Genomic DNA, 25,214 nt, shown 5'->3' with positions numbered 1-25,214 from the left:
TTGAAGGTTTATAAAGAATTTTTTACAATGCCTCAATAAAACCATTGTCTCAAGGTCTTCAATATACTACATGTACTAGTATCACAAGGTTATTTCGCGGTAACTCGGCTTTCGTCATTTGCACATAATATTTTATTTTATTGAAAAAAAAATAAACAAGGGCCTGTATGCAAGTCTAACTGGCGATTTTTCAAGAATAACCGTGACAGAGAATAACATTTTTTAAATATCAAAACCTTGTTCAAATATCAATTTCATTGTTGTTTCACTGTGTTACTTCGAAGCGTCCTTTGCGTATAGAAAGTGTAACAATTGTTACATAGTTTCCATTGGGCGTTACAATGCGTGCATAAGTTATTTTAATACGCTTCTTTTTCAATTGTATAAACAGGCGATAAGTTTTGTATAGGTTTTCTCAGCCATTAAATTTAATGTGTTTTTTAATAACTTCGTCAGTTTGCTTGACATCTATTGCGCAGACTCAAAGTACACAAAAGCTTTATGCAAATTTGATATATTCTGTCTGTACGTCTTTAAGGTTTTGACTCGAATATAATATTACCAAGGTGTTGCGTCATGTGGCAAAATCTCTACTTTGTCTAATACAACTAAAATTACACCAACAATCCAAAATACAAGTTAGTTCCACGTGGTATCCATGGTGATAGATATTTTGTATCAACCTCGCTTAATTTTCTATTTGCACCCCTGGGGTAATAAAACTAAATCAGCTCAGTTAGGAAAAAGAAAGGTTGTCATGGGTTGTCACCTGGATTTTTAGAAACAGACGACCTCGTTAACAATACATTGCCAGTTCCATTCAATTTCAATTACAACTTAATATGTAGTCTGCTCCCCATACATCTTAAGTTGCAAATATATCGCCTTACTGAGGTAAAGTAGATCTCCTTTCACCGCCACGTATGTACATAATCGACTCATACGAATAATAGAAATATTGTCTACAGTTATACGAGACCCAATCAGTGTTCGCACATTGTATAACATTGAAATGCAGCCAACAAACGTAAACACATCGATTCCATGTCGCTTTCAACGTACACGTGAAGTGGGCAGCCTTCGTGACAACGCCCTGGCTGACAAATACTCTGATTTATAATAAAATTAGACTTAAACCAGATATATGAGTAATATGACCATCGAAATCAATTTAATTTATTTTGATTAAATTCACAAACAACTAACTATATATATATATATAAATTTGCTCGAATAAAATGTTTGTAACAGACATCACTGTCAAATCCAGTACGTCGTTGTCCTGTATATAACCTATTGTTAAGGTCCCAAACCTTAGTCTATGCTAACAAAAGATCGCCTGCTTGAGGACATTCTTTTTATCAATGCCATTTAAACCCCGACTTCAATGTGTCTTTTGTTTGTTTGTGTGAAGTAATGTCTTATGACCAACAAGCCTAGGGACGTGGTAGACATACAGAACGTATATGAAAGGGAGATGCTCTACAGATTACGGATTCAATGGCTCTCTGACCTCAGTATCCATGGCAACTGCTATTATGAAGAGGCAACCAGCCACGACATAAATGCTGGAATACACAACCTACTAACAGCAGGAAAGACGCAGAGAACGACAGTTGGCAACATCGTTCACGGCGTTTATCTGGACACGGCAAAATCATGTCGAAGAGAAATAGGTAGGTTCTGCGTACATTGTTGTTTTAGTCTCATCTTTCCGTCTATCGCTGAGTTGATACGCCTGTCGTTATATATATCCGCCATGGCAAACGGTCATATCTTTCATTGCCGCTTTAAACCAGCGACCGCCATTCACCTTCGAAATCAACCATTTTTGGACAATATTAAAACCATCCTAATATAATATGTCAAAATATGAGAGTGAAATAAGCAAGTAAAATGCGCAATAAGGTTGTGAAATGCACAATTCGCGAATTTGCCGCGTGTTGTCATTTCACCTATGTTAATTAGCATAACGGTAGCCCCGGGCGACGTTTCCGTACTAACAGACCCATCACATCAAACAAACAGATATACAATAGTGACAAACATATTACGCCAGCACGCGCTATACCCATATATTGCATCGGAATTGGTAAGCATGGGAATGAAGTGTTAATATGACGACTGATATAGCCGTCAAAATTATATTCATTTTATCATGTTCTAAACGTTATACAAGCGATGTTGTTTTAGTGTGGCTAATACCTAGGTATCACTTCACTATGACGCAGTCTCGTCACGTTGACGCACAATAGTACACAGAAACCGTCAGATTGTATTACAACTTGCTACATTTCACGCCGTAGTGAAAGTACAAGTGTTTTACGATAAGGAGTAACACACAGGAAATCACCATTATACTGTTATACCGTCTCGGAAATTGGACATAATTTTATTGGATAGTTTTAGTCGTTACAGAATTAAAATCGTGGGTTATTTTCGCTAATCTCCTCTACACCCCTAAATCGAAATGAGCAAAACAAAAATACAAGATACTAAGATGTAAATAATTCCACGTAGGGACAAAACGCGATACTTTGTTTAATCGATGTTTCACTCAGCTGCGAGACAGCTTTACCCGGGTTTCTAAAAAGACCACATAAAAAGTGAAAAACAACAAGAACTCATTGGTTGTAAATTGTTACAACGCCCTCCCCCACAGACACCCAATAATTGACTTTTCAATAACCGACGTGGAAATAAATTTGTGAAATAAAGCAAATTAAGTTCCACACAGAAGTAATTTAATTTGTCAACATTCCTCAGTATGGGCAACCGACACGTTTTGATTGAAATGCGATGTTTAATTAAGGAATATCAAGGTAAAAGAAATAATTGTAAAAATAGGCGAACAACAGGCATTTAAACAGTCATGCCCTGATATGCTTATATCAAACATAGTGTATGTATATAACCATTGAAACACATAACTGAAAATATATATTTATTTATTAAAGTATTGTTTATTATATTGTTATATAGGCCAGACACAATATATCTGAACATAAATGTCTACAAATGGAGAAATTACAAATAAATAATTATAAATAACGATAGGAAATTAATTGTCTAAAGAAAACCACTAAATCCCAAAATGCCAATAGACTCATGGTTAGAGAGTGAGGAATATTATCTGGCATTTTAGATTAGAGAATATATAACAGGTACTCGTACTGAAAACAGTGTGGTCCACAAAGATGGATTTCGGGTGAAGAGACACCTACATTTATATTAAGTATATTATATGTCTTTCTGACAGGGTCAGTTAATTGATTACAATGATTTGTATTATAGATAGAAGGTGGTCGTCTAAATACTTGTTAAAAGCGACCCCGTGATACTTTAATTTTGCATATTAGTTGTCGAATCCAACGTGACAAATTAGGAACAACATAACACTTGTGCCACGACCACATATTTTCATTGGACTAACATGATGTAAGTTCAGAATAAATACGAAACAGGTTGGCCTTGTTATGTATGTAGCAGCTTGGTCAGCGTAATTGAAAGCATGTATTCGTCTCACAAACCTATCGCACAAAGCCGACGCGTGCGCTTAATGGCGGTAATTTTTTACAATGATTTGATCGCTTAATAGTTGCCATAGCAACACAACATTACATTACAATAAATATAATGTATTCGACAGCGATTACTAGGAATGATTTTATCAGCTATAAGTCTCTGAATAACACCGTAGGCAGTGCGGCGACACAATACGGCGGATTTTACTTGAGGTCAAATCCAAATACCCCTGCGGGAGAACATTGGGATTAAACCAACTAAGTGACCGTTGTCATGGTTAATTAAATTGTAAGTGCAATACGTGTTGACACCAATATGACTTCTCTCGACTGTTACTAAGACAATCTTTTATGTTGTTTGTTGACACTCGTTGTGAGGGTGTCAAATATGCAGCTATGCTAGCACCTGAAGTTGAGGGCGCACCAGTGTTGATATAGTTGAAACCCTTATTTTTGTATTGTAAATTGAGCGTATGTCGGCATTACATGGACAGCATGTATGGTTGAATCGGCTGAATATTTACGACCGTCAGCGTTCAGAGAACGAAAGGACGCGGTTTGAGTATTTGAAATTAAATGGAAGGGGATAGCAGAGCCTGATTTGAAAAGACCAACTGTAAAATCCATGGAGCTAGTATATTGGAAATATCCGTGACCAACGTTTGAATTATCACAGAAGAAAACATTCCTTTCAACGTAATTTGATGTAAGACTAATAGAAACATTGCCGCTGCTAAATCAACTGGAAAATGTTTTCAATGGGTCTGTAAATGTTATTTGCCACATAACACGTGGGTCACATTTGGTAACCTGCCCGCTCAACTGTTACTGCCAGACGATACTGCTACCGCTATCATAGTTTGCGGACGATAGAGTTTGGTTGGGTCATCGACCATGTCAACTTTATCATTTAAATTACCCAACCACAGTCGTTGGGTAATTTAAATGATAAAGTTGACATGGCCGATGACTTTCCCGAGAGAAAGTCACATAGTGTGAAGTTAGTTGTCCTGTGGTGGTACTGCTCAATTGTCTCACCTGGTGTGAGCGTTATTTTACGGATTTTAATTCGCAAAAGTAAATTGATGCGAGATATAAAATTGTTTTGGGTTCTGTTTTTTTAAATGTTCTTTATTGTTATTGATTCTGCCATTTCAACCACATCGAATGATGTACTGTATATATTTACACAAATTGCATACATAGAAAAGTAGTTCTGTTCATTTTATGGAAATTTAAAGTAGTTCCGCTCATTTATAGAAAAGTGGTTCCGCTCATTAACACTAATCGTACCAAATCCTTAAAAACTATACGGGCTTAAACAGTTATACGACATGATTTTAAAGCGGTGAAACAGGAATTAATCAGAAAAACTTTGCTGGCATATGTAAACGTAAATAATTACTAATAGTTTGTTGTATGATTAATTTGTTGTTATATAAATCAACTGGTCTAAAACAAAAGTAAGAAGAAGTCAATGTTTTAAGGTAATTCCAAATATAATGGGTATATTGTAATGCTAAACTTAAAATATTTTGCTATAAAGTATTTTTCATTTTATGTTTTGGCTTTTGTCCGTGACATATATAATAATGAAACAAACATGTCGGTACCCATCCCTATCACATGCATCTAAGTGGAGACATCTCCACTGTCAAATATAACCCAAGATACTCCATGGGGAAATTCCACAGCGATGGACGTTACAATCAGAGGGGCTGGAAGTTATATTTCAGTCTTCCTTATTGTTAGAGTATTGCCTTGTGGAATTTGACACTGTGTTATAGATTTGCTTATGCCACTAGGATACTCATGCCATGAGGAAATATTCTTAGCTTGAAAAACATATTGAGGCCGGGGTAATCAGAAATATGTTTGTGACGGACGTTATATCAAAATGACATGGTTAAAAACTAAGTAACTTTATTCTCAGATTGTCTGAAAACTTGGAGTTTTACATTTGTAGTTCGTCCCTGAAATTTAACTCAATATGTAAAACTCCAAAACCTAACAAAAATATATTACATAACAATGTGTGATGGATGTTACAGTTTGTCCTTTGGCGCAGTTCTTGAATTCAGTGTCTTGTATTGTCCAAAACAAATTCCCATTAACTTCTATACTTTTCAAATTGATGGTTTTAGCATATTAAATCAAAACTCTTATTTTAGGGAGTCTAAATGCTGATTATAAATGTTAAATGCTGAAATACCTGATTATGTTTTTTGTCACTTAGTGGACAAACGTTGAAAATGATTTTTTTTTTTCGTTTCAGTGGTTGTTATGAGCCAACGACGACCATCAATGGCAACCATTCGGGGACGATGTACGTCAACCAACCTGTGTATGCTAACAGTAAGATGTACAAAGGCAAACCTTTGAACAAAAAAACAATATACACGTGAGTAACTCGATTATAATATATGCCCATATATGAACATTACGTGACGGCGTATCCTATTATATATCATACTCAAATGTGACCTAATGATGGTGAGATGATGAACGTCAATCTCGCATTTTGATTACGAATAAGTGAAATGCACCACGTGAGGTCTAATTGAAAAATCAATTCATTGGACTAATTAAAAATATATGAATGTGACGTCACAGTATGTCTATGTCAAATCTAATGCAAAATTGAAACCTGTTGAACACAATGGTAATTCCGCATTTTTTCTGCCCGTCTGGATTCAAGATATAGAATCCTTAACACGAATCCACCACACATCGCAGTTACCGACCACATTTTATAAATGGTAATTGGAATATGATTGAGGGCGCTTCACTACATATATACACCCACGCCAATGCGTTCATTCGTATTAACTATTATATCTCATGTTTAGACGAGACTACACTCCGAAAAAGACCTCCCGAACTCAAGCAATTCGTCCACCTCGGGACATCATTCATTCGGAGATGCCAGTGGGAAATGATACCACGCATAAAACAGACTACCAACCATGGGACATCAGCTTACCGGACCTCATTTTACCATCAAATAACTTGGATACACGAGAAGGAAGCTTTGCAAAACTGACGAATTATAAAAACGACTACAAACCTTACAAAGTAAAGAAAGAAAAATTAGTACGTCCCCCAACACCAGAGAAAGTAGATCTTGGAAAATTCCAGGACGACACAACCCACAGGGATGACTTCAAAACGTGGACCTATATACCAGAACGAGGTCGTAATCCCCACACTCAATATAAGAGGTCAGACGTTCCATTCGAAAAGGAGTCGCTCTATCGACGACAATACATACCACGCGAGATAAGCAAAAACGAGAGCTGTAAACCAGATTTTAAGCCGGCAGCGAGTGGTGAGAAATTCAAAGGCAAATCAACGTACACAGATGACTATGTACCAAGAACATCACGCCGTGAAAAACCCATGTAAGTATGACACCATGTACAACCCGTGTAAGTATGACACCCTGTACAGCCCATGTAAGTATCACACATTGTACAACCCGTGTAAGTATGACACCCTGTACAACCCATGTAAGTATGATACCCTGTACAACCCATGTAAGTATGACACCCTGTACAACCTATATGAGTATCATACCCAGTGTACAACCCAAGGTGAGTATCACACCCTGTACAACCTGTGTAAGTATCACATTCTCTTCAGCCCATGTGAGTATGACACCTTGTACAACCCATGTAAGTATGACACCTTGTACAACCCATGTAAGTATGACACCCTGTACAACCCATGTAAGTATAACACCATGTACAACCTGTGTAAGTATAACACCCTGTACAACCCATGTAAGTATGACACCCTGTACAATCTATATGAGTATCATACCCAGTGTACAACCCAAGGTGAGTATCACACCTGTTCAACCCTTGTAAGTATGACACCCTGTACAACCCATGTAAGTATGACACTCTGTACAACCCTTGTAAGTATGTCACCCTGTACAACCCGTGTAAGTATGACACCCTGTACAACCCGTGTAAGTATGACACCCTGTACAACCCATGTAAGTATAATACCCTGTACAACCCATGTAAGTATGATACCCTGTACAACCCATGTAAGTATGATACCCTGTACAACCCGTGTAAGTATGACACCCTGTACAACCCATGTAAGTATAACACCCTGTACAACCCGTGTAAGTATAACACCCTGTACAACCCATGTAAGTATGACACCCTGTACAACCCATGTAAGTATAACACCATGTACAACCTGTGTAAGTATAACACCCTGTACAACCCATGTAAGTATGACACCCTGTACAATCTATATGAGTATCATACCCAGTGTACAACCCAAGGTGAGTATCACACCTGTACAACCCTTGTAAGTATGACACCCTGTACAACCCATGTAAGTATGACACTCTGTACAACCCTTGTAAGTATGTCACCCTGTACAACCCGTGTAAGTATGACACCCTGTACAACCCGTGTAAGTATGACACCCTGTACAACCCATATAAGTATAATACCCTGTACAACCCATGTAAGTATGATACCCTGTACAACCCATGTAAGTATGATACCCTGTACAACCCGTGTAAGTATGACACCCTGTACAACCCGTGTAAGTATAACACCCTGTACAACCCGTGTAAGTATAACACCCTGTACAACCCATGTAAGTATGACACCCTGTACAACCTATATGAGTATCATACCCAGTGTACAACCCAAGGTGAGTATCACATCTGTACAACCCTTGTAAGTATGACACCCTGTACAACCCATGTAAGTATGACACTCTGTACAACCCGTGTAAGTATGACACCCTGTACAACCCTTGTAAGTATGTCACCCTATACAACCCGTGTAAGTATGACACCCTGTACAACACATGTAAGTATGACACCCTGTACAACACATGTAAGTATAATACCCTGTACAACCCATGTAAGTATGATACCCTGTACAACCCGTGTAAGTATGACACCCTGTACAACCCGTGTAAGTATAACACCCTGTACAACCCATGTAAGTATGACACCATGTACAACCCGTGTAAGTATGACACCCTGTACAACCTGTGTAAGTATGACACCCTGTACAACCCATGTAAGTATGACACCATGTACAACCCATGTAAGTATGACACCCTGTACAACTCATGTAAGTATAACACCCTGTACAACCCATGTAAGTATGATACCCTGTACAACCCATGTAAGTATGGCACCCTGTACAACCTATATGAGTATCATACCCAGTGTACAACCCAAGATGAGTATTACACTCGGTGTACAGCCCGTGTAAGGGATATAATACAAACAATGATCAAAATGACATGTAGTGTTATGAGGGGTACGTTGTAATGGTGGAAAATGTTGAATATTAGTTTAAGTTTTCTATAGAATAAAGTGTTTACATTGAATCATATGGGAAATGTTTTTAAATGGTCGCTTTTTATATTATTTAACATAAGTTTTCCTGAAAATAGTTTCCTTTTTTCTCCGTAAAAATATAAACGACTTGCATGTACGTGAATGATCATACAAAACTTGTTGAATGATTTTCCGTGATCATTTTTGTATGTTTTATGGTATCGAACTTATTTATGTATATGCCCTGTATATGCAAATTACATAAGGGTTACTTATCGTATTTAATTTATGATCAATACTATACACAATATATCTTAATAACTTATAATGTTGTATTTGTTTCAGTCGCAGAGAAGATGACTATGAAATGAGCAATGCTAAATTTGCAAACAAGACTACCCATAGGAGTGACTACACAGAGAAAACAACTCCCCGTGTACATATGATACGACCTGATCGTGCCCCCTACCAATCGGAAAAACCGCTACAAGATTCAACAACACACAAGACAGACTATAAGCGATGGAAAATCAATCTTCCTGCCATCATTATACCCGAAGAGCAATGGAAGCACCAAACTGGTAGCTCCGAAAAGACGACAACGCATACACGTGACTACAAAAGATACGAAATTAAAAAGCCAGCGCTAGTACGCCCACCAGTTCCAGATCAGGTGGACCTGGGTAAGTTTGAAGACAGTACTACCCATAAGGATGATTTCAAAAGATGGGAATTCGTGGCATCAGAACCGTTCAGCGACACGCACCGATACGAACGTTCAGATGTTCCATTCGAGAAGAGTTCGACTTACGACAGGCATTATACCCAGAAAGAGTTAAGCCCATCTAAGAGTTTCGCGCCAAAGCTAACCCCGCGTGTTTACGATGGACCATTTGCTGGCCAGACTGAATATACGGACAAATATTACCGTAAAAAGGACAAACGACCGGGTATTGTTATACCCCAGGACGAGATAATAGCCATCGGGGAGCACGGTGACTACATCTCCGAGTACCGTCGGGAAATGGATACTGCTGCGATGTAAACCGCCCGTGACTGGCGCTCTATACTAATCCATTTTTAGTTTTATATATTTCACTTTTGTTGTGACTAGATGTTTTAAAACATCATATTTCTACTTCATACTTCATATTCCATGTTTTATAAATGTGTATACCAAAATGGTGGAACATTCAGAGATTCTCTGGAAATCTCAGCTAATTGATGTGTATATAAACTGTAATGACATGTAAATAGCATAAATATAAAAGATTAATTGTCGATAATGTTTTACACTCTGTTATTCATTTCAATTTACTGTCACTTTTTAATCAAACACTTGTTTAATGTATACTTATTTTGTCTGCAAAGTCAAAATAATTCCCTGGCAAGTAACACTTCCGTAGGTAATATAAACATTTACACCGAATCATCGATATTTACCTTTAATACACATGTAATAAAAATAATATTTTATATGATCACATTTTAATAAATGTACTTGATACATGTCGTCTAGTTTAGTTGAAATATTTTATTCTGGTATGTCTGTAAACTCAACCATCTTAGATGTACATTGCTGACAGATTACTCAGTTACCATTTACTCGACAAGAAAGATAGATAGTAATTTCAAGATGATTAGATAGATAATACTGTCATGGGTCAAAGGTTATACTAAATTATCTGGATACAATTTATCGTACTGTCAGGGATCTTTAAAGGCTATAATTAAAGTGTCGGTGATCGTCATGCTGCCTATTACTCGTTATGGGACTCATACCGACGTATACAACGCGTGTACAATACATTTGACAACGCGCTGCGCGACGACCACCGCCATTTAATTAATTGTAAATCAGTATATGAATTGTGGGTGGAAAATTGATTGATCGATCGATCTTTTGTGATTGTTGATAGTTTATGTATTATCTTCACTGAAGGTCATATCAGCATCCACATGTAAACGCGAACATAAACCATGGTTTGATAAGACATGTAGTGAACTACGAAATGAAGTTAATCGTTTAGAAAAAGTGATGAAAGCAAATCCAAAGAAATTAGACATGAGAAAGGTATACTGTACGACCAAGAAAACACTGCGAAAAATTATTTAAAAAAGCCAATTGAACAAAAGTCTCAAATTATGAAAAAAATTGCTCATCTAAAAGACATAAATTGTAATAATAAAGACTTGTGGGATCTGATCAAGTCATTCAACAAGAAAAAAATAGGAAAACAACGTATGGACAATTTGATAACTCCGGAATGCTGGTTTAATTTTTATAAAACACTGAATTCTACAAATGATCAAAACTATGATAACAAATTTGAAGGTTCAATTATAAAGAAATTAGAGGAATTAGAGAAGATGAAAGATAAAGTACACAACATGACACTGGATAAACCAATAATGGAAAAGGATGTCAAAGAGGCAATTAAAACATTGAAAAATAGAAAAGCATGTGGATTTGACAACATTTCAAACGAGATGATAAAATCCGGTTTCATGTTCATTAAACATCATTTACTCAAAATAGTTAATACAGTACTACAAGATGAAAAATACCCATCCCTTTGGAGTAAAGGATATATTGTACCAATATATAAATCAGGTAACAAAGATGATCCTTCAAACTATAGCGGTATAACAATAACGAGCTGTTTAGGAAAATTGTTTTCGATTATTCTGAATAACAGGCTAAACAAGTTCCTTAATAATTATAATATTTTATCTAAATATCAAATTGGCTTTAAGAAAGACTGCAGGACCTCTGATCATGTATTTGTTCTCAAGTCTATTATGAATAACCACAACAAAATTAGAAAAAAATGGCAAAATTATTAAAAAATCACAGCCTCTTTATATGTGTTTTGTGGATTTAGCAAAAGCTTTTGGTACAATTCGGAGGAATGGACTGTTTTACAAAATGTACAGAGATGGGGTGAGTGACAAGTTCATCAAAGTCATCAACAGTATGTATAAGGAGTTAAAATCATGTGTTAGATTGGAAGATGGGTACACTAATTATTTTGAAAGTATTCTATATATAAAACATTTAATTTTGTAATTTGTTTAAATTGTGCATATATATATTCTACTAAACAGAGTTTATGAAAATAAATGATATACCACACGAAAGGAACAAAATGCAAGATTTCAGAATATCGACAATCGGCATATAAATTTTGTTAAAGATTGTAAGATTTGTCTAAAATCTGTGTAATTTTTGGAATATCTGCATATGTCTCTGCATCTATCATGCTGATTTACTGCCATCATTAACCATTGGCAGGAATATATTTTGAACAGACGTCGACTGTGTGTGAATGTTTGTTTATTGACAAGTACACGTATTAGTGAAATGTGGATCTGGACAACTGACTACTAGACACGTGATATTGACGTGATATTGACAACAAGCAGGTAGGACTCGTTACGCCCTCTGGTGTCGGTTCTAGAAACTTTGCCCAACATCATATCATATCAATATGTACCAACTCACTTTCTCTCAAAATGATTGAAATCTTATATATAATATGACACGTTTTTGCTTGTATTTTATTATATATTTATTATATTTTTTTTAAAATGTTTTTGTTATTATTTTGCTACAGAAATATTGTTTTGTATTATTTTAACTATCTTTACATACCTTGTTTGGATTTCGCGATTAAAACAACTTTTTCCATGAAATAAATAAAATAAATTATATGAACAAGTAATAATTAAATACATATTTAAAAAAAATGAAAATCCCAGTGCGATGAAATTGGTTGTCACCTATCGTGTAAATGGTTCAGTCCAAGATGTCGGTTCTTTGGGAACTCTACAGGCAGAAGTCCTTTCATACCGGCGACATAAAAACAACTATGGGGAGATCCAATTGACTGAACTTTTTCGGTTAGTAAATTTAATTTACGCAGATGCGTATAGACACATGTAGCCAGTTGCAGTAATGTATTTCTCTTTGTTTCGCTGTAGTTCGTTTTTTATCGCCGGTTATTTCGTGAAAGCCCGCCGGCTACAGGAAAACATAAAGCCACAGAACTACATGTAGTGAACGATATTGCGTCAGCGTTCAGTTCAATCACAGTCCCTCAAAATTGTGGCTGAGGGACTGTGGTTCAATTATAGTTTATGAAGGGAGCTCAACTTCACAGATACAGTCAGTGAAATTTACGAGGTCAAGGTTATAGTTAAGTTCAGGAATGCCAGTGTAACCCGGAACCCAATTGACTAAACTATACTAATAATTTAATTAAGTTTAATTCCCCAAAATAGGCAGAGTCGGTGTACAGTAGAAATGTCATACCAAACGATGTCATATTGCATATGACAAAACACCATACCACACCATTTCCATACTGCGCATTGCCATATTACACCCACATGGTGCCATACTGCACACCACACAATGACATGCCACACACCATATCACAGGATGCCATACCACACATTGCCATATTACACAATGCCATACTGCATAGTGCCATACTGCACACCACACAATGACATGCCACACACCATATCACAGGATGCCATACCACACATTGCCATATTACACAATGCCATACTACATAGTGCCATACTGCACCCCACACAATGACATGCCCCACACCATATCACAGGATGCCATACCACACAATGCCATACTACATGGTGCCATACTGCACCCCACACAATGACATGCCACACACCATATCACAAGATGCCATACCACACATTGCCATATTACATGGTGCCATACTGCACCCCACACAATGACATGCCACATACCATATCGCAAGATGCCATACCACACATTGCCATATTACATGGTGCCATACTGCACCCCACACAATGACATGCCACACACCATATCACAAGATGCCATACCACACATTGCCGTATTACATGGTGCCATACTGCACCCCACATAATGACATGCCACATACCATATCGCAAGATGCCATACCACACATTGCCATATTACATGGTGCCATACTGCACCCCACACAATGACATGCCACATACCATATCGCATGATGCCATACCATGTACAATACAATATCATAACACGCAATGCCTTGTCTAAGACAAATTTTGGTTATAAAAACAATATTTTGTAGAGTGAAAAATTAAGGCTAAATGAGCCTATATTTAGCTCCGCTGTTGACTTTGTAAAGTGAAGCTCATCATATGAGTGATTATCCATCGGCGTCCATTGTTGGTGTCCGTGTCAATTTTTTTACTTTTTCGACTTCTTCTTGAAAACTACAAGTCTGAATGCTTTGATACTTGGTGTATATGTACTATGAGTGGACCTTTCTCAGATTTCATTTTATGATGATTTATGTAACTCTCTAATTTTGGTGAATATTTTTGGTAATAAGTGATATTTTTGACTTCTTGTTGAAAACGACAAGTGCAATTGGTTTGGTATCATATATATAGGTACTACAGGTGGACCTCTTTCGTGATGATATTTTCCATTCTCTAATTTTGATGAATATTTTTGTCCGATTGCTTTGATATTATACATATAGATATCTCAGGTGGACCTCTCTCCATTGTGTTCATTCGTGATATCTTCAATTTTCTAATTTTGATGAATATTTTTGTCATTTTTGGTAAGAAGTGATTTTTTTGTCTTGTTAAAAACAAGTCCAATTGATTTGATATTATCCATGTACTTATAGGTACTACAGGTAGACCTCCCTTAGATTTGCTCATTTTGTGATGACTTCTTCAATTTTTTAATTGAAATGTGCATTGCTAATATTGTTCAGACTTTTTAATCTGACCCATACCACACAATAACATACCACACAATGCTATACCACATACCATACCATACCATACAATACAGTACTTCATAATGCCATATGACACAATGCCATGTTGCATATAACACGCCATTCCCCAAAACACACCATACCACACAATGCCATACCACACAATGCCATACTGCACAATGCCATACCACACACTGCCATACCACATACCATACCATACAATACAGTACTTCATAATGCCATATGACACAATGCCATGTTGCATATAACACGCCATTCCCCAAAACATACCATACCACACAATGCCATACCACACAATGCCATACTGCGCAATGCCATACTGCACAATGCCATACTGCACAATGCCATACCACACACTGCATACCATACTACACAATGCTATACTGCACAAATTCACTACGTTAAATTACCCACCATGGACTCCGGTCAGTCAAAATGACTATTTTGAACTGTAGGCATTAATCAGCAATTCTGCCGGTGACGGAGAGATAGAACCTAGGCCAGGGGAAGCCCCATGACCTCAAGATTCTTTTACCCCTTACGTCACAAACCCACTTGACCGAGGCCACATGGCAGTGCCATAGGTAGCTGTTAATCACTCTGATTTTTTCTCCGCCTCGAGTGGAGATGAAATCTAGCGAGCTCTGCTGGATTGCCTGCTTTTTTTTTTCCTGTCTGGGTTTCTAGCTTGGGTTGTTGCCGCTGCACGGCATCTGACATTGTAACTTGTAGGATAAGTTTTCCTTGTCATTTTTACCCTCGTGTCGTTTTCCCCTTTGTGTGTAGTATTTTTCACAACAAAGAAATTAAGACCCGGCGCCTCTACGTAACCACTTGTTGGTTTCGCGGCGGCACCTTTTGCAACTGTATTTCGTTTTTTTTGACTCCCATGTGCGAAGCACATAATGGGAGTCTTTGCAGTTATTGTGTCTGTGTGTCTGTGTGTGTGTGTGTGTGTATGTGTGTGTGTATGTGTGTGTGTGTGTGTGTGTGTGTGTGTGTATGTGTGTGTGTGTATGTGTGTCCGACTGTTCCACTGCTATCTCAAGAACCATACATCGGTTTTTGATGAAACTTGGTGCATAGATGCTCTGGGCCAATGCGCAGATTTGATTAGGTTTTGGTAAAAATCCATGTTCGTTAATTACCTAATTTGCATGATAATTAGCTAATTTTTAGCTGTTCTATGACTGTTCCACTGATATCTAAAGAACCACTCATTGGATTTTGATGAAACTTGGTACATAGATGCTCTGAACATATGCGCAGATTTGATTAGTTTTTGGTAAAAATCTGTGCATATTAATTACCTAATTTGCATGGTAATTAGCTGATTATTAGCTGTTCCATGATTGTTCCACTGATATCTAAACAACCACTCATTGGATTTTGATGAAACTTTGTACATACATGCTCTGAACTAATGCTAGGTTTTGATTAGTTTTTGGTAATAATCCGTGGATACTAATTACCTAATTTGCATAATGATTAGTCAATTTTCGGTTTTTCCACTGATATCTCAAGTACTAATCATCACATTTCAATGAAACTTGGTACATAGATGTCATATGACACTGCACAGACCTGATAGTTTTTATGGTAATATCAGTACATATTAATTACCTAATTTGCATAATTAGTTAATTTTCAGCATTTGATATAAGTACTAATCATCACATTTCAATGAAACTTGGTACATAGATGTCATATGACACTGCACAGACCTGATAGTTTTTATGGTAATATCAGTACATATTAATTACCTAATTTGCATAATTAATTAATTTTCAGCATTTGATATATGTAGTGAGCATTACATTTCAATGAAACTTGGTACTTACATACTCAAGGACTATGCAGAGATTGATTGTTTCCGATAAATATTTGTGCATATTAATCACCTAATTTGCATAATTAATTAATTTTCAGCTTTTCTCAAGTACTAATCATCGCATTTCAATGAAACTTGGTACATAGATCCTTTAGGACTATGCAGAGACCTGATTAGTTTTAGGGTAAATAATTGTGCATATTAATTACCTAATTTGCATAATTAATTTTCAGCTTTTCTACTGATATCTAAAGTACTAATCATCACATTTTAATGAATCTAGAATTATGCAGACCCAATTAGTTTCCGGTAAATATTTGTGCATATTAATCACCTAATTTGCATAATTAACCAACTTTCACTCTGATATCTCAGGTACTAAACATCACATACCAATGAATGTACATGGATCACATACCAATGAATGTACATGGATGCTGTAGGACAATAGACAGACCTGGATAATTGTGGGTAAAAATCTGTACATATTAATTACCTAATTTGCATAATTAACCAATTTTATGCTTTCACTCTGATATCTAAAGTACTAATTATTCCATTTCAATGAAACTTAGTACAAAGATGCTCTAGGACAATGTACAAACCTAATTAGTTCGGGCTAAAAATCTGTTCATATTAATTCCCTAATAAGCATAATAATTCATAATTTTTTGGTTCTAATCACATTTCAATTAAACTTGGAAACATAGATTTTCTGTTACATTGCGCAGACCTCATTAGTTTTACACTCAAATCTGATTTGCATAATTAGTTTTCAGCTAAGTAATTTCGAATTATATTTAATGCGTCTCCAATACTCTCAGCACATGGGAGTTCTTTCTAAACTTTCTTTGATTCCCTCTGGCATGTCATCTTTTATTTACAATGTATTTAGCAATGTATAGATGTAATGACAGCACCAGGGCTTGCTGCCGTTTTCTTTTTGGTCTCCTCGTGTGCAGTGGTTATATTCAGAATTTACCAGCGTAGAACCCGCATCCGAGATACTTTGTCGTAGCTGTGTGCGGGGTTCAGGGTTTCTGCGTGAAGGTGTGTGTTTTTCACTGGAGTTCTGAGGCCTGAGATTTTCTTTCAGAGCCATCAAAAGGTCACAGCAAGGTCGCGCGTCCAGTAAACAAATCGGTTAAAGTGAGTTGCGTGTTTGGCATGAGTGGAAAGTTCTGACACTCTACCGCTGCTTCGAGTACCGGGACCTTGAGTAGGAGGCCCGATGGTGGAGGTACCAATATTTTCTCGGTTTCCCCCCGCTGATCGGAGGACATCCTCACAGTTTGTTTTTTCAGGAGGTGGTTTACCCAATTTGTACCAGCTGTAGCGAGGCTGTGCCCCTGGAGGCTTTCCTCCTATGGGGCCCGTTGCGGGTTCATTTTGTGGACCTTTCCTCGCACGGCGCCGGGTTTGCCTTCGAGTTGAGGGCTTTGGTCGAAGGACTGTCGGGACAATTGCGTCCCTGGCAGGCCAGGTAGATCAGACACAGTTGGAGCGAGCTGTCTCCATTGCGGCCCGTCGGTGGGCAAGCAGGAAGAAACATGTTTGCATTCAAACACGTCTCTTCCAGGGAACCCCCGTTCCCAGCCGCGGCTCTCCCACTAATTTTGGGTGAGACCGAGGCTCAGGCTAATTGCACCAGGCCTCCTCTGCAGCCTTGGGCACTGAAGGCCAACAGGGTGCTGGCAGACAAGTCTCCGATCTCGGGGCAGGGCTTTCAGGGCAGGGCACACGTTGACCCCCCTACTTTCAGCCAGCTAGGGTTCGTCACGCGGTAATGGTACAACGGTAACGAATTTATCATTGTGTCCTGTCTCCGCTGTGGGTTTTGACTCCCTTCTTACCGACCCACGGGCGTCACCAGAGGGAACTGACCCTGTCATGAGACGCACAGTCGAACACGCTCCTTCTCACATATTTAAAGTGAAAGGAAACGGAGTTCGCTCGTGTCGGATACAGCTGGTACTCCGGGCGGTCCCTCAGAGTCTTCCATGTGTAATGACTCGGTGAGCCACACTTTTGGGGTGATACGGAGTATCATCGATCCCAGTGATACGATATAAATACTCCCACCCTTGATCCTAAAGCAACCACCTAAGTTTGCTTCAACGCTTATGGGATCACGGGCGTCGGGATCCAAAGCAACCCTGCCGGCACGTCTCTCCCTGTCCGTCCGAGTGCGGAGTGGGGTGCAGAGCATGCAAACAGTGTTGCCAATCGGAAGACGACCCATCCAGCCCTGAGGGCAGAGTTGCTTGAGCGCATTGTGCGCGCCCAGGACAGAACGCACCAGCCTCCTAGACCAGGCGACACTTTTACTGGTGGGCCACTGCACATCTACGTGCGACAAGACTGGACATCTTCCAAGCTCTTTGTTCAGGGAATGGTGGGTACAGTCTCGGAGCTTCGGAGTGCAATGAACCAGAAGGTTCAGATCGAATCCGCTAGCCAGTTGGCCCTGCCAAGGGCAAGCGAAGGGCACCCAAAGCACAGAAAACACAACGCCTAGGGCGTCGTCCGCTAGCCAGAGTCAGCCAGGAGACAAGCGCTCATACCCTTCCATGGGAGGGAAGAGTAGTGGCGCGCCCGAGGGAGGAAAGAGCTAGGCGGTGACTCCTCACCCCCCCCCCGGCGGACGTCTACCCCTGCAGCGGGAGAAGCGTGTTTGAGACTCACCTCTGCGACGGGGGGGGGGACTCACCTAGTGGAAGAAGAGAACACCCCCCCTCGCAACTGCTGAACCCATGGTCGCATATCCCTGTCGTACACAGATTGCGCCGGTGTAGTCCGGTTTGGAGACAGCGACCGATCCCTGGACCTTTTCCAGGTGGTGACATCCTGTTACGGGATACCACTGAAATCTCCATTTCCCCCGTCAGTGTCTCCCCTGTTGGGCACTGCCAGGGGACTCCCGCAAGGCGGAAGCAATCAGACAGGAAGTAGCAGTTTGCTGGGAAAAGACGCCATACACAGGGTACATTAGCCGGAACTAAGTCCAGGCTTCTACCCAAATGTGTTCGTAGTACCAAATCTACAAGTGATGGGCGTCCAGTTCTGAACCTAGGCAGACTGAATCAGTACGTGCTCCTCGATCGGTTCCAGATGGAGACACCATTCAGGGTTCTTCTCTCAATCCACCGTTTTGACTGGCTAGCCCCACTAGACTTAAGCGGGGCCTACCTGCACATACCAATGCACCCAGCGAGTTGCCATCTTCTTCGAATCGCCCAGCTGGGCCAAGTATTTGAATTTTGGGTACCCCTCCCATTCGGGTTAGGCACAGCGACGTACGTGTTCACCAGTGATGAAACAGGTAGTGCTGCTGCTTCACCAGATGTCGGTACATCTCAATCCATACCCAGACTACTGGTTACCAACAACCTGGCCAAGGGGTTATAGCAAAACGCGTCAGGCTAACACAGGATTTACTTAAGCAGTTGGGCTCATTAGTAAATCAACAAGTCCCACCTCAACCCAACGCGCAGTTGGTGTCCCTGGGCATGGAGTTTTGACACAAAGGTAAACTTGGCTTAGCTATTTCAAGCGTGTTGCTTAGCGCTAAGCAGCCTAGCCGAATGCCTAGTCAGTGTTCCCTCAGTGTCCCTCCGTGAACTAATGCGGATCATCAAGATGATGACCTCGGTTCGAAGGGTCGTTCCCCAGGCCGCACTACGCAGCCGCCCGGTATAACGCTTGTCATAACGCTGAGCTCTCCTATGGGAACTAGATTGGCGGGTTTCGATCTCGAACCAAGTGAAGGAAGCCCTGCCCTGGTGGTCGTCACTGGCCAACCTCGGGCAAAGGGACCCGCTCGCTGCAGGTATGACTCTGCTAACAGATGCCTCCCCCTAGGATTGGGGAGCGCATCTATTGGCCGAACAAGCCCAAGGACATGGCTTCTGCATTAGTTTCGGGACTACCATATCCGCACAGGCAACACAGCGGTGGTCTCCTTCAAGAAGGGGGGGGACGCATTCCCCATTGTTGTCAGTCCTAGCGGAGCAAATCCTCCTTTGGTGCCTGGAATACAATGTGGAGCTAACCGCACACCACCTTCCAGGGGTGAGGAACAATCTGGCAACGCCCTTTCAGGGCGACTCCGTCTCCAGAACACGGAGTGGCTGATACCCCGGTGGGTAGCCTCCAGCCTGTTTCGGCTGTGGAAGGTTCAAGGTTAGACCGGTTTGCCGCACCCTGGAACACCAAGCTCCTGACGCACGTAACACTCCTGCTGACTCCAGGAGCCTGGGCCAGGGTCGCTTTGCTACCCCGCGGACCCACTTAGTTATGTACGCCTTTCCTCCCTTCCCGCTATTTCACCGGGGACTGGAGAAAACTTTGACAGGTGCACACCTGCATATTATCATTGGTCACACCCAATTGGCCAAGTAGGGCCTAGTGTCCACTTCTGTCGGAAACGATAGTCGAAACACCAGCAGTGCTTCCGGACTTACCGGACCTCCCGTCCCAACCAGACGGCGCACTACCAAAGAGCCCAGCAGGTATCACTTACACGCATAGAGGCTCCAACGTCCTGGCCAGGGCGAACAAGGATTCCACCAACGCAGCCTAAATTTCTAGGCTGCGGGCATACACTGGTTAGTGTAGCGGAAGGGAGATTGATCGATACCATCCCTTTATTGGCCAGGTAGCAGGCTCCTTCGTCCACCTGTTTGACGAAGTGGGTTTGTCCTATGCAGCGATCGTTGGCTCCAGGTCGGTCTTGTCCCCCACTATTCAAAAGTACGGGAACAAGACTAACCAAGACTATTTACTGCTTTCCAGACGCTGAGACCCAATACAAGGGAACCGCCCAACTGGGACTTGTCGGCTGTGTTGTCCGCTCTGAGCAGACCACCCTTTGAACCTCTCCGATCAGCACCACTCAAATTTTTGACGTGGGAAATGGTCTTCCTACTAGCCCTCGCCTCAGGTAGGCGTCGGCCAGAGCTGGGGCATTGTCCTTTCGGATGATCGTCATCCCCCGGCTGTCAAATTTTGTCTGCCCGGAGGGTCAGGAGGAATTGCTTCTCTACCCGGTTCGAGCACGAAGTTGCCACCAAACCGTACTAGGATTTGGAATGGGGTGCCAGGCACACATCTTTGTGTTATGGCCCAGGCAGGCAGGATAGGCCTGCCTCCCCAACTTCCATAACCAGGTGGTTTACTACGACTGTATTAGAGGTCTAATACTTTATATTCCTTGACACAGAGCTCGCAGAGACACCAAGTACGAGCGCATGAGGTCTGTACGATGGCTAACTCGCTAGTGCTAACGTCAGACACCCCCCCCCCTCGAGCACACATGGAAGGCAGGCTTCTGGAGAATGCAGAACGTCTTTATCAACTACCATCTAAGAGACTCCATTGATAAAGGTCTCTCTAGGTTGGGTCCCGTCGTAGCGGGTCAGTCTTGGTTTGCTGTCCCTGTGCATAGGCAATAAGTCAGTCCGGCATTTTATGCGGACAGATTTCTCTACCATCAGCACTCCCCTGGGAGCTCCCAGGTCCCACTTTGCGGCCTATGCCCTCATGCAGAACTGTTTCGGTCTTTACTTCGAAAGCTTACTACCCCCCAGAATTCAGTTGGGGTCTAGCTTTCTCGGGCACACTGAACCCTGTCACCGTAGCAGCATTTTGTCTCCTTGCTCCAGGGACAGCACAGGCAAGGTAAGACACCACATTGCCATACCACACAATGCTATACTGCACAATGCTATACTGCACAATGCTATACTGCACAATGTCATACCACACAATGCTTACCATACTGGAGAACGCAGAATGTCTTTATCAACTACCATCTAAGAAACACTGAATTTATTGATAAGGATCTCTCTAGGTTGGGTCCTGTCGTAGCGGCTCAGTCTTGGTTTACTGACTCAGCCTGAACGGCCGCTAGGGTCCCTGTGCATAGGCAATAAGTCAGTCTGGTATTTTATGCGGACAGATTTACCATCAGCACTCCCCTGGGAGCTCCCAGGTCCCGCTTTGCGGCCTATGCCCTCATGCAGAACTGTTTCGATCTTTACTTCGAAAGCTTACTACCCCCCAGAATTCGGTTGGGGTCTAGCTTTCTCGGGCACACCGAACCCTGTCATCGTAGCAGCATTTTGGCTCCTTGCTTCGGGGACAGTACAGGCAAGGTAAAACACCACCCTTTTTCGGGTCTTAACTAGGGTGTTGAGTTTGTTTTCATCCCGGACTGGGAAAAGACTTTCATCCTTTTTTTTTCTGTTTGCTCGGAAAAACCTGCCACCTATCGGTGTCTGACTCTGCCTACAGTTCAAAATAGTCTATGGTGGGTAATTGAACGTAGTGAATTTAGGCGAGGGTTCTCCGAACCCACCTATTCCCATAGTTCATACCCACCATAGACTCCGAGTCCCCCCAACCTCCCTACTCCCTACGCGTTGGTCTAAGTCCTCGAGGCGGAGAGAAAGGAACAGTGATTGACGGCTACCTATGGCACTGCCATGTGGCCTCCGTCACGTGCGTTCGTGACGTAAGGGGTAAAAGAATCTTGAGGTCATGGGGCTTCCCCTGACCTAGATTCTATCTCTCCGTCACTGGCAGAATCGCTGATTAATGCCTACAGTTCAAAATAGTCATTTTGACTGACCAGAGTCTATTGTGGGTATGAACTATGTGAATAGGGGGGTTCAGAGAACCCTCGCCTAATTCTATACTGCACAATGCCATACCACACAATGCTATACTGCACAATGCCATACTACATAATGCTATACTGCACATTGCCATACCACACAATGCTATACTGCACAATGCTATACTGCACAATGCCATAACACACAATGCTATACTGCACAATGCTATACTGCACATTGCCATACCACACAATGCTATACTGCACAATGCCATACTACACAATGCTATACTGCACAATGCCATACCACACAATGCTTTCCTGCACAATGCCATAACACACAATGCTATACTGCACATTGCCATACCACACAATGCTATACTGCACAATGCTATACTGCACAATGCCATACTGCACAATGCTATACTGCACAATGCTATACTGCACAATGCTATACTGCACAATGCCATACTGCACAATGCTACACTGCACAATGCCATACCACACAATGCCATACCACACAATGCTATACTGCACATTGCCATACCACACAATGCTATACTGCACAATGCTATACTGCACAATGCCATAACACACAATGCTATACTGCACAATGCTATACTGCACATTGCCATAACACACAATGCTATACTGCACAATGCCATAACACACAATGCTATACTGCACAATGCCATAACACACAATGCTATACTGCACAATGCCGTAACACACAATGCTATACTGCACATTGGCATACCACACAATGCTATACTGCACATTACCATACCACACAATGCTATACTGCACAATGCTATACTGCACAATGCTATACTGCACAATGCCATACTGCACAATGCCATACTGCACAATGCTATACTGCACAATGCCATACTGCACAATGCCATACTGCACAATGCCATACTGCACAATGCCATACTGCACAATGCCATACCACACAATGCTATACTGCACATTGCCATACTGCACAATGCTATACTGCACAATGCTATACTGCACAATGCCATAACACACAATGCTATACTGCACAATGCTATACTGCACATTGCCATAACACACAATGCTATACTGCACAATGCCATAACACACAATGCTATACTGCACAATGCCATAACACACAATGCTATACTGCACATTGCCATACCACACAATGCTATACTGCACAATGCTATACTGCACAATGCCATACTGCACAATGCTATACTGCACAATGCTATACTGCACAATGCCATACTGCACAATGCTACACTGCACAATGCCATACCACACAATGCTATACTGCACAATGCCATACCACACAATGCTATACTGCACATTGCCATACCACACAATGCTATACTGCACAATGCTATACTGCACAATGCCATAACACACAATGCTATACTGCACATTGCCATACCACACAATGCTATACTGCACAATGCTATACTGCACAATGCCATACTGCACAATGCCATACTGCACAATGCTATACTGCACAATGCCATTCTGCACAATGCTACACTGCACAATGCTATACTGCACAATGCCATACCACACAATGCTATACTGCACATTGCCATACCACACAATGCTATACTGCACAATGCTATACTGCACAATGCCATAACACACAATGCTATACTGCACAATGCTATACTGCACATTGCCATAACACACAATGCTATACTGCACAATGCCATAACACACAATGCTATACTGCACAATGCCATAACACACAATGCTATACTGCACAATGCCGTAACACACAATGCTATACTGCACATTGGCATACCACACAATGCTATACTGCACATTACCATACCACACAATGCTATACTGCACAATGCTATACTGCACAATACCATACTGCACAATGCTATACTGCACAATGCCATACTGCACAATGCCATACTGCACAATGCCATACTGCACAATGCCATACCACACAATGCTATACTGCACAATGCCATACCACACAATGCTATACTGCACATTGCCATACCACACAATGCTATACTGCACAATGCTATACTGCACAATGCCATAACACACAATGCTATACTGCACAATGCTATACTGCACATTGCCATAACACACAATGCTATACTGCACAATGCCATAA

General features: G+C 40.9%; 2 protein-coding genes across 2 annotated transcripts in view; both read left to right on the top strand.

Annotated features, from left to right (window-relative positions):
- Positions 1-1,542: 1,542 nt before the first annotated feature.
- LOC100377891 (uncharacterized) lies at positions 1,543-10,359 on the top strand. Its single transcript, XM_002740084.4, has 4 exons — positions 1,543-1,676; positions 5,800-5,925; positions 6,374-6,925; positions 9,193-10,359. Exons 1-4 carry the CDS (start codon positions 1,660-1,662, stop codon positions 9,890-9,892), a joined length of 1,395 nt encoding a protein of 464 aa, XP_002740130.1. The 5' UTR covers positions 1,543-1,659; the 3' UTR covers positions 9,893-10,359.
- Positions 10,360-12,654: 2,295 nt separating this feature from the next.
- The window catches only part of LOC100376358 (solute carrier family 52, riboflavin transporter, member 3-like), a 30,490-nt gene continuing 17,930 nt past the window's right edge, over positions 12,655-25,214 (top strand). The window contains exon 1 of the mRNA XM_085506689.1: positions 12,655-12,750. The gene's annotated coding sequence lies outside the window, so the exon portion shown is untranslated. The remainder of the gene's footprint in view (positions 12,751-25,214) is intronic.

Source organism: Saccoglossus kowalevskii, chromosome 13 (genome assembly GCF_978046115.1).
Source record: "Saccoglossus kowalevskii chromosome 13, keSacKowa6.1, whole genome shotgun sequence".
Lineage (NCBI taxonomy): Eukaryota > Metazoa > Hemichordata > Enteropneusta > Harrimaniidae > Saccoglossus > Saccoglossus kowalevskii.
This window is presented reverse-complemented; position numbering and strand designations above follow the sequence as displayed.